The sequence below is a fragment of the Lepus europaeus genome, chromosome 12, assembly GCF_033115175.1.
Source record: "Lepus europaeus isolate LE1 chromosome 12, mLepTim1.pri, whole genome shotgun sequence".
NCBI classification, from domain to species: Eukaryota; Metazoa; Chordata; class Mammalia; order Lagomorpha; family Leporidae; genus Lepus; species Lepus europaeus.
The window spans coordinates 950243-961096 of NC_084838.1; the positions used below are offsets into that span (position 1 = coordinate 950243).

Here is a 10854-nt window from a genome sequence, read left to right on the forward strand (position 1 = left end):
TGCTCTGACCTCAGTAACAGCCCTGACCCCGCTCTGACCTCAGTAACAGCCCTGAGACCCCGCTCTGACCTCAGTAACAGCCCTGACCCCGCTCTGACCTCAGTAACAGCCCTGAGACCCCGCTCTGACCTCAGTAACAGCCCTGACCCCGCCCTGACCTCAGTAACAGCCCTGACCCCGCTCTGACCTCAGTAACAGCCCTGACACCGCCCTGACCTCAGTAACAGCACTGACCCCGCTCTGACCTCAGTACCAGCCCTGACCCCGCTCTGACCTCAGTAACAGCCCTGAGACCCCGCCCTGACCTCAGTAACAGCCCTGACCCCGCTCTGACCTCAGTAACAGCCCTGACCCCGCTCTGACCTCAGTAACAGCCCTGAGACCCCGCTCTGACCTCAGTAACAGCCCTGAGACCCCGCTCTGACCTCAGTAACAGCCCTGACCCCGCCCTGACCTCAGTAACAGCCCTGACCCCGCTCTGACCTCAGTAACAGCCCTGAGACCCCGCTCTGACCTCAGTAACAGCCCTGACCCCGCTCTGACCGCAGTAACAGCCCTGAGACCCCGCTCTGACCGCAGTAACAGCCCTGACCCCGCCCTGACCTCAGTAACAGCCCTGAGACCCCGCTCTGACCTCAGTAACAGCCCTGAGACCCCGCTCTGACCTCAGTAACAGCCCTGAGACCCCGCCCTGACCTCAGTAACAGCCCTGACCCCGCCCTGACCTCAGTAACAGCCCTGACCCCGCTCTGACCTCAGTAACAGCCCTGACCCCGCTCTGACCTCAGTAACAGCCCTGACCCCGCTCTGACCTCAGTAACAGCCCCGAGACCCCGCCCTGACCTCAGTAACAGCCCTGACCCCGCTCTGACCTCAGTAACAGCCCTGAGACCCCGCTCTGACCTCAGTAACAGCCCTGACCCCGCTCTGACCTCAGTAACAGCCCTGACCCCGCTCTGACCTCAGTAACAGCCCTGACCCCGCTCTGACCTCAGTAACAGCCCTGAGACCCCGCTCTGACCTCAGTAACAGCCCTGACCCCGCCCTGACCTCAGTAACAGCCCTGACCCCGCTCTGACCTCAGTAACAGCCCTGACCCCGCTCTGACCTCAGTAACAGCCCTGACCCCGCTCTGACCTCAGTAACAGCCCTGACCCCGCTCTGACCTCAGTAACAGCCCTGACCCCGCTCTGACCTCAGTAACAGCCCTGACCCCGCTCTGACCTCAGTAACAGCCCTGAGACCCCGCTCTGACCCTCAGGCACACAGCCCTGCCTGAGGCTGCACCTGGACTAAGGTCACGCTGTCGTTGGTCTACGTCCGTCCCACGCTGCACCTGGACGAACCTTACATTGTCACGATGGTAACCGACAGCAGTTTTGCACAGGCTTCTGGTGAGCGTGACCCTAGCCACCATGTATCCCCCTCCCTCCTTGTGGCTTTTGCTTTTACAAACCCTGCTGCTCCGAGCTTCAGGGTCCAGGGTTCTTGAAGGCACGAGCCTGCCCCGGACCACCGGTACAGAGGACTCTGCGGGGCCTCCCTTCTCCCTGACTGGTAAGTAAACACAGTTACAGATTGTAAGACCTATCACCGAAACTGCTTCACTGTTCTGTCCTGTAATGTATGTTACATGCCACACGTGTGCACATACTACAGCATGGATGTCCACGTGGAGACATTTATTAAGAGCTCTGTGTTAATGGCCTAAAGAGAAAAGATTGTTCATAAATTTAAACTGCTAAGTTAACCCAAAATACATTTTTGGTTCACGTGACCTAAATAAACCTCTGTATCGCATGTTTTAAACTTGGAAGAAAGACACAAAAACTGTTCAAGTCACTGACATGCTTGTGCTTAGGTTTGCTGATCAAACAAGTTACACTTGTGTTAGACAGATATCCAAAACATATTTCCAACTACATGTACTTTTTTTTAAAAAAATATTTATTTATTTGAAAGGCAGAGTTAGAGAGAGGCAGAAGAGGGGGTCTTCCATCCACTGGTTCACTCCCCAGATGGCCACAACGGCCAGAACTGGGCCAATAAGAAGCCAGGAGCCAGGAGCTTCCTCCAGGTCTCCCACGTGGGTGCAGGGGCCCAAGCACTTGGGCCATCCTCCACTGCTTTCCCAGGCCACAGCAGAGAGCTAGACTGGAAGAGGAGCAGCCGGGACTAGAACCAGCGCCCATGCGGGATGTCGGCTCTGCAGGCCATTGTTGGCCATTGTCTGAAACCTCCATTACAACATGGCGCCTGGCGGAAGTGCGAGGGGCGTGTCTGCGGCTGCTGTGGTCGAGCTACGTAAGATCAGACCGCCGGCAGGGATAGGTCCACTTTAGTTCCGGACACATGGACAGTGCGTGATCCCTATACTTTACTTAAGATGCCCCTGTGCGTGGTCCACCCGTGCCTGCGTGGCCTTTCCGCTGATGGCTCCCCTCCTGCGCATGTCCTTCGTCAGCTTTACAAGCCTGCACACGTCCTCAGTGAAGCGGTTCCTGCTTCCACAGAACTCACGGGTGCGCACGCTGCCCCTGCTGCTCAGGGGCCAGCATCGGGCCCGAGACCCTGACAGGCAACGGCTTTACCCGTGATGCCGCAGTGCCGGCCCCTACACGCACTCTTTTTTTTTTTTATTTTTTTTATTTTTTTTATTTTTTTATTTTTGACAGGCAGAGTGGACAGTGAGAGAGAGACAGAGAGAAAGGTCTTCCTTTTGCCGTTGGTTCACCCTCCAATGGCCGCCGCGGTAGCGCGCTGCGGCCAGCGCACCGCGCTGTTCCGATGGCAGGAGCCAGGTGCTTCTCCTGGTCTCCCATGGGGTGCAGAGCCCAAACACTTGGGCCATCCTCCACTGCACTCCCTGGCCACAGCAGAGAGCTGGCCTGGAAGAGGGGCAACCGGGACAGGATCGGTGCCCCGACCGGGACTAGAACCCGGTGTGCCGGCGCCGCAAGGCGGAGGATTAGCCTAGTGAGCCGCGGCGCCAGCCCCTACACGCACTCTTAAACTTTATAAGACATGGGTCCTTTTGGTAAAGCTTTCACAAATTGTATTTGACAGTTAAAACTGCTTGTTAAGTTTTCATTTGCTGTTAAGTGATTGACGGAAAGCCATCTGCAGGTGAGAATCGGGCTCTCGTCTGACGGGCTCCCCAGGGCACGCACGTTCCCCTGCTAGTCCTGGCACAGCCTCGGAGGGCTGCCGTGACATCCATCGGACAGTGACTGTGCCGTGGGCACTGCAAACCGAGGGAGCGACAGTCTCACAACTACTTCCAAACTTCCAGACAGCTTAGACAGGTGGCCTCCACGCTGACCTCGCCTAGGACACAGCTGTCCTCACAGGGCGGGCGCGGTCAGGACGTGCCCGTGACCACGGACTTCTAGCTCGCCCACAGAGTCAGGGACGGGACTGAGCACCCCCTTGGCTATGTCCTAGGTCAGCGTCCTCTGTGATCACGTTACAGAGGCCAGGAGGGAGAGCAGTGAGCTGGGCAGCCGGTAACAGCTTGACACGGTGACCTGCCACCAGGGAGACCCAGCAAGGCCAGTGCACCGCGAGTGGCACTGGTTTTCGGTGTGGAAAGCCAGGGCTTCGGTCCAACGGCAGACCCTGTCAGCGCTGCCCGCCCAGAGCTGGGAGATTCCTGGGTCAGAGCCACAGAGCTTGTTGGCTCTCGGCTGAGAAGCCCGTCCCTCCACCCAGCTCCCAGAGTGAGCGCCACCGCCGGGGGACAGCCTAGGGTCAGGTCTCCCTTCCAGGGACACGCGGCCTCTGCCACCGCCCGCGCCTGGTGCCCTGCACCGACATCTCACAGGCACCTCCATCCCCCCCCAACCCCGGCAATGCCTGCCGCACGGATTCTGAACCCCTCACCTCACATCTTCTCCAGGTCATTTACCACCTGTCATTCTGCTTTGAGATTTCCCCTTAGTTGTATCTTCCAAACCTTGAGTTTAGCTTTAAATGAACAACTCATGCACACGGCATTTCCTGGACTCCTGTTCTCTCCCCCTCAGCCCCTCAAGGGAGACCCTGCCCTCATTCACCCCGGGGGTCTCTCAGCCTGGAGGAGGCCCTGCCCTCACTCACCCCAGGTCTCTCCTCTCTGGACCAAGGTCCTCTCTGCTTAAGCCCTCGCCTCCTGCTTGGGTGTGGGTTCCTCCACCCCTTTAGAGCTGCCCATCACCCTGCAAGTGCCTGTGGGTGCTGACGCCCAACGCCAGGCTGACACCCCCGCCTCTGGCCCCCACTCAGTGTTTGCCTCCCGTGGCTGTTCAGATTTTATCTGAAAGGCCGAGGTACAGAGAGGGAGAGAGGGAGTGGAGGGAAAGCGGTGCATGCCCTTTGTCTTACAGAGAGGTCTTCCATCGCTGGCTCACTCCCCAGGTGCCTGCAATAGCCAGGGCTGGCCAGGACAAGGCCAGGAGCCAGGAGCTTCTCCCAGGTCTCCCACGCGGGTGCAGGGGCCCAAGCGCTTTCCCAGCTGCATCAGCAGGGAGCAGAGTGGAGCGCTCGGGACTTGAACTGGCGCCCGCAGGGGATGCGGCGCCGCAGGCAGTGGCTTCACTCGCTACACCAGGGCTGGCCCCTCATTTTCTTTTTAAACATTTATTTCACAGGCAGCGTGCCAGGGATTCCATCCACTGGTTCATTCTCTATATGGCCATAACGGCTGGGAGTGGTCCAGGCCAAGGCCAGGAGCTCCACCCGGGTCTCCCACACGAGGGTGGCAGGGGCCCACGTACCTGGGCCATCCTCTGCTGCTTGCCCAGGTGCACGGCAGAGCGGCTGCTGCTGTGTGGGATGCTGGCATCACAGGCGGAGGCGGGCCCCGCTGTACCTCACACCCACCCCCTCCTTTACAACCTCTGACCAGCAGCTCCCACGCTGAACTTGAACTCCTGAGAATCTGGGATCTCTGCCAGCCAGGGACCAGCACAGGCGAACTCCCCAGCTGAGCAGCCCTGGGCCACACGGCCAACACGGCCGGCATGCCACACGGAGGCTACCCTGTGCTTCCACACCAGGCGACAACCAGCCTCCAGCCTCGCCCAGGATTCGGGGAGAGCCCGGCGCCCGCTGCCCTGAGAGGCAGCCCTGTTTCTCAATGCTGGGGCAGGGCAGCTCCGCACACAGAAGCATCCTGACCCCAGGACAGCACCGAGGGCGGGACGACCCTGCCCCCCACACCTGCCGTCCTCAGCTCGGGCTGCGCTTCTGCACACCAACAGAACACTGCTGGGCAGGGCGCCCCTGTCCTGGCCCGGACCCACAAGGAACACTCCCTGTGTCCGTCACCACACGCAGGCTGGGCGGCCAGAGGTGGTGCCCTGAGCTCTACTCTGATAAGCGATGGTTTGGGGCTTTCGGCAAACGACAAGTGAGATTTATTGAGATTATAACATATATATATTTCCTTTTAAAATTATTTTTTATTTATCTGAGGAGGGGAGGGCAGGAGACACAGACACAGAGCTCCCACTTTCTGGTTCACTCGTCAAATGCCCGCAGCGGTCCCGAGGGGCTACAGCAGGTGCCACGGCGGCCGGCACAGCAGCCAGAAACGAGGCCGCCCCACCAGGGCACTTCCTAACTTCCTGCGACCCAGTCACCCCGACCTCCCCAGCAGGAGCAGCCGGCCCGTCCTGCGTGCTGCTGAGTGGGCAAGTGGCCTCTTCCCTTTCCCAAGTCCGCAGACGGGGCTGTAGCTCTTCCTCTTCTCGGGGCGGCTTGCACTTCTAGCACTCACACCTGCCTGAGGAAGCCTCAGGCAGACACACGGCCCCTCTGCCCCCTGCCCCCACCTGTCCCCCTGCCCTCCATCTGCCCCCTGCCCTCCATCTGCCCCCGTCTGCCCCCTGCCCTCCATCTGCCCCCCGTCTGCCCCCCTGCCCTCCTGTCTGCCCCCTGCCCTCCTCTGCCCCTGCCTGCCCCCACCCTCCATCTGCCCCCTGCCCCCACCTGTCCCCCTGCCCTCCATCTGCCCCCGTCTGCCCCCCTGCCCTCCATCTGCCCCCGTCTGCCCCCCTGCCCTCCATCTGCCCCCCGTCTGCCCCCCTGCCCTCCATCTGCCCCCCGTCTGCCCCCCTGCCCTCCATCTGCCCCCGTCTGCCCCCTGCCCTCCATCTGCCCCCGTCTGCCCCCTGCCCTCCATCTGCCCCCGTCTGCCCCCTGCCCTCCTCTGCCCCCCTGCCCTCCTGTCTGCCCCCGTCTGCCCCCTGCCCTCCTCTGCCCCTGCCTGCCCCCACCCTCCACCTGTCCCCCTGCCCTCCATCTGCCCCCCGCCCCCACCTGTCCCCCTGCCCTCCATCTGCCCCCCGCCCCCACCTGTCCCCCTGCCCTCCATCTGCCCCCCTGCCCTCCATCTGCCCCCCGTCTGCCCCCTGCCCTCCATCTGCCCCCCGTCTGCCCCCTGCCCTCCATCTGCCCCCCGTCTGCCCCCTGCCCTCCATCTGCCCTCCATCTGCCCCCTGCCCTCCTCTGCCCCTGCCTGCCCCCACCCTCCATCTGCCCCCCTGCCCTCCTGTCTGCCCCCGTCTGCCCCCCTGCCCCCCGTCTGCCCCCCGTCTGCCCCCTGCCCTCCATCTGCCCCCTGCCCTCCATCTGCCCCCGTCTGCCCCCCTGCCCTCCTGTCTGCCCCCGTCTGCCCCCCTGCCCTCCATCTGCCCCCGTCTGCCCCCCTGCCTGCCCCCGTCTGCCCCCTGCCCTCCATCTGCCCCCCTGCCCTCCATCTGCCCCCGTCTGCCCCCCTGCCCTCCTGTCTGCCCCCGTCTGCCCCCCTGCCCTCCTGTCTGCCCCCTGCCCTCTGCCTGCCCCCCCCCACCCCCTACCTTGGCCCCTCCCAGGCCGCGTGGTGATTTCTGGGTTTCAGCCCCTCCCACATGAATCACCATCACTGGCTGCAATCAGCGCTCACCCACCTTCTCCACAGTCACCATTTCTCCGCTTACCTGCACCTTTTTTTAAAAAAAAAAAAAAACAAATTTTATTTATTTATCTGAAAGGCAGAGCTACAGAGAGGCAGAGGCATAGAGAGAGAAAGAGAAAGAGAGAATGAGAGAGGAGGGGGAGAGACGGAGGGGTCTTCCATCCACTGGTTCACTCCCCAGACGGGCCACAACGGCCAGGGCTGGGCCAGGCTGAAGCCAGGAGTCGGGAGCTCCAACCGGGGCTCCCACACGGGTGCAGGGGCCCAAGGACCTGGGCCATCTTCTACTGCTTTCCCAGGCCACAGCAGAGAGCTGGATGGGAAGTGGGATAGCCGGGACTCGAACCAGCGCCCATATGGGATGCCGGCGCTGCAGGTGGCATCTTTACCAGCTATGCCACAGTGCTGGCCCCACCTTCACCTCCTTAACCCTTTCTGTCTTTGATTTCTGTCTGAAGTAAGGGCACAAGGCGGGCTCAGTGCAGGTGAGCTGCCGCCTGTGACGCCACAACTCCCCATCACAATGCCGGTTCGAGTCTTGGCATCTCCACTTCTGACCCAGCTCCCTGCTGGTAGCCTGGGAAAGCGGAGGAGGACGGCCCAAGTGCTTGGGCCCCTGCACCCCAGTGGGAGACCTGGATGGAGCCCTAGGCTCCTGGCTTCAGCCTGGCCCAGATCTGGCTGTGTGGACATTTGGGGAGTGAACCAGCGGAGGGAGATGTGCCTGTCTCTCTCTGCAGCTCTCTGCCTCTCAAATAAATAAATCTCCAAAAATGAAAAACAAACAAACAAAAAAACCACCAAAACCCCACAACTGTGAGTATGCCACTCACTACTCCACACCCTGGGCTTCAGCACAGCTCCTGGGAGCACAGACTGGGCTGAGGTCCCCCCTACCCGCCCCAGGCTGCTGTCTCCAGTCCCCCCCCAGCTCCGCCTGCACCTAAGATTTGTTCCTGACTGCGAGTTCTGGCCGACAGCGGGTCTGGCTGTGGATGGTTTTCCAGCTCCGGCCTGGACTTCAAGGAGCTGCACCTGATTCACGGATTCTAGAAAATCCCAGCGGTCACCTCTCAACCACCGCCTCCCCTCGCCTCCCCTCCCGGGAGCCAGGTCCCCCCAGGCGCTGGTGCTTTGGCCCCGCCCAGAGCCGGCTCCTCCCCTGACGCCTCCCAAGCTTCCACAGGCGTCTCCTGCTCTCAGGTGTTCGGTCAAGTCTGGCTCTGCAGCTGAAAGTGGCTTCTTTAAAAAGGCCGCCAACTTCAGGGCCTCGGCGTGGCTGGTGCAGGGGCACTGCCCTGGGAGCCGAGGAGCCCTGGCGTCCTGGCGGCCAGCTGCCTGGCTAGGAGCCGAGTGCAGAGACCCTCGGCCCCGCCACAGGCCCACCTTTCCTGCCACTGTGCGATCATTTCCTTGTATTGCACACCATGATTACCCGAGTGCCCTCGCCTCTCGCCGGGGCCACGTCCAGGCGTCCACCACGGCCTGTCCTCGGCACCCAGCGAGCCCACGCCTCGCTCTCCTGCTCAGGGTCTTCACAGGCTCCCCACCAGGCCTGAAGGCCCCAGCCCAGCCTCCCCTCTGGGGCCAGAACCCACTCCCCTACGGTCCTGGCCCCAGGCCCCTCTGCTCAGTGGACTCGCTCCACCCACGCCTTGTCCTCTGGCCGTGCTGCCCGCCGCCCCCTCGCAAGCACGTGGGAACAGTGACCCTAACTAAAAAGAGGCCACCATTAAAGGTACACCCCTCAGACCACGGTTCCCTCAGACCACGTCCCCCAGACCACAGAACCCCAGACCACATCCCCCAGGCCACAGAACCCCTCAGACCACAGATACCCTCAGACCACATCCCCCAGACCACAGAACCCCTCAGACCACGCCCCCAGACACAGAACCCCTCAGACCACAGAACCCCTCAGACCACAGATACCCTCAGACCACAGAACCCCTCAGACCACGCCCCCAGACACAGAACCCCTCAGACCACAGATACCCTCAGACCACATCCCCCAGACCACAGATACCCTCAGACCACGCCCCCAGACACAGAACCCCCTCAGACCACAGATACCCTCAGACCACGTCCCCCAGACCACGTCCCCCAGACCACATCCCCCAGACCACAGAACCCCAGACCACATCCCCCAGGCCACAGAACCCCTCAGACCACAGAACCCCTCAGACCACAGAACCCCAGAGACCACGTCCCCCAGACCACGTCCCCCAGGCCACGTCCCTCAGATCCTGGCCCCCCTCAGGCCACGCCCCTAACCTGACCTGCCTGTGAGCCTCCCTGCTGTGTGTCCAACACCCCAGCTGTCACTCTCTGGTGAGGTCTCACTGCCTGTGACACTAGTAAGAGCTTGGGGCCTGCGCCGTGGCATAGCGGGTTAAAGCCGCCGCCTGCAGTGCCGGCATCCCATATGGGCGCCAGGTTCTAGTCCCGGCTGCTCCTCTTCCGATCCGGCTCTCTGCTCTGGCCTGGGAAAGCTTGGAGGACGGCCCAAGTGCTTGGGCCCCTGCACCCACGCGGGAGACCTGGATGGAGCTCCAGGCGTGACTTCGGCTTGGCCCAGCCCTGGCCGTTACAACCGTCTGGGGAGTGACCCAGCGGATGGAAGACCCCCTCCCTCCCTCCCTCCCTCCCTCCCTCCTCTCTGTAACTGTCCCTGAAGTTAACAACAAAACCTTCAAGGAGCTGCGCTACGTCTTCCCTGCCTGGGGGGAGCTGGGCCCGGCCGCCCTCACCCTAGGGACCCGGAGGAGCCTCAGCGCTCCCAGCCCAGGCTTCCCTAGGGCCTGGCGTCAGCGCCGGCGCAGGGTCGCTCCCCGGGAAGGCTCGGGGCAGGTGCGCGGCGAGCGCCGTCCCGCCTGCCCAGGGGCCTCGGGGCCGCCGGGCTCCAGTTCCAGGGCGCCGTGCACGGCGCTGGGATTCGGTGTCAGCCAAGGCCTGGGGACCGCAGCCGAGCAAGGGCGCGCGCGCGCGTCCGCGCTCCCCGAACGCGGGGCCCACGGAGGTCCCCGCTGACACCTGTAAGCTCGCGCGCGGACGCGCAGGGCCCCAACCCAAACGCCCGCGCCGCGGAAGCCCTCCGGAGGGGGCGGCAGCTCCGCCTCCAGGCCACGTCCTCACCAAAATAAATAAATAACACGGCGGCGCGGGCCGTGGCGCAGCTCGCACCCCGGCTGCACGCTGAGCTCCGGGCGCACGGACGCCCCGAAACCCCGGGCCGGCGGCTTCCAGCGCCCCCCGGCCCCCCGGCGGGGTCTCCGCGCAGGGCCCCTGGGCCACCCAGGGCGCCGCACCTGCCGGGCCAGGTCCTCCGGCAGCGCCGCGCAGCCCGGGTCGCCGTCGCGCGCGCTCTCGGCGGCGGCGCCCCCCGCCCGCAGGGACCCCCGCCCGCAGGGACCCCCGCCCCCCGGGACCCCCGCCCCCCGCCCGCAGGGACCCCCGCCCGCAGGGACCCCCGCCCGCAGGGACCCCCGGCCGCCCCGCGCACTCACTGTTGTACTGCACCCCCTTGGCGAAGCGCCTCTGCAGCGCCTGGTTCATGGACTGCAGCCCGGCGGGGATGTGCTTGTCCCGGCCCGGGGCCTGCTCCGACCCCACGAGCTTCTTGAGGGCGGAGAACATCTTCCCGCGGCGCGTCCGAGCCTACGAGGCCCGCGAGCTCAGCTGCGGCGCGGCGCGGCCCGCACCATGTCCCGGCGGCCCAGACCCTTCCCGAGGCCGGAGCCGGCGCGCCCTCCCGCAGGCCGAGCGCTGCCTGAGGCGGCTGCCGGTCCTCAGCTGCGGCGGCTCCGCGCCGGCCCCCGAGGCCCCCAGCGCGGCCGCTCTCCGCCCGCCAGCGCCGCCATCTTGGCGCCGCTCGGCTACGGCGCGCCGCGAGGGCCACGGGCGCGCGGCGGACGGCG

General features: G+C 63.7%; 1 protein-coding gene across 1 annotated transcript in view; it reads right to left on the minus strand.

Annotated features, from left to right (window-relative positions):
* The window catches only part of RABL6 (RAB, member RAS oncogene family like 6), a 35734-nt gene extending 24982 nt beyond the window's left edge, over positions 1-10752 (minus strand). The window contains exon 1 of the mRNA XM_062207236.1: positions 10444-10752. Coding sequence (XP_062063220.1) covers positions 10444-10573 — 130 coding nt within the window. The 5' untranslated portion in view covers positions 10574-10752. The remainder of the gene's footprint in view (positions 1-10443) is intronic.
* Between the last annotated feature and the right edge of the window lie 102 nt (positions 10753-10854).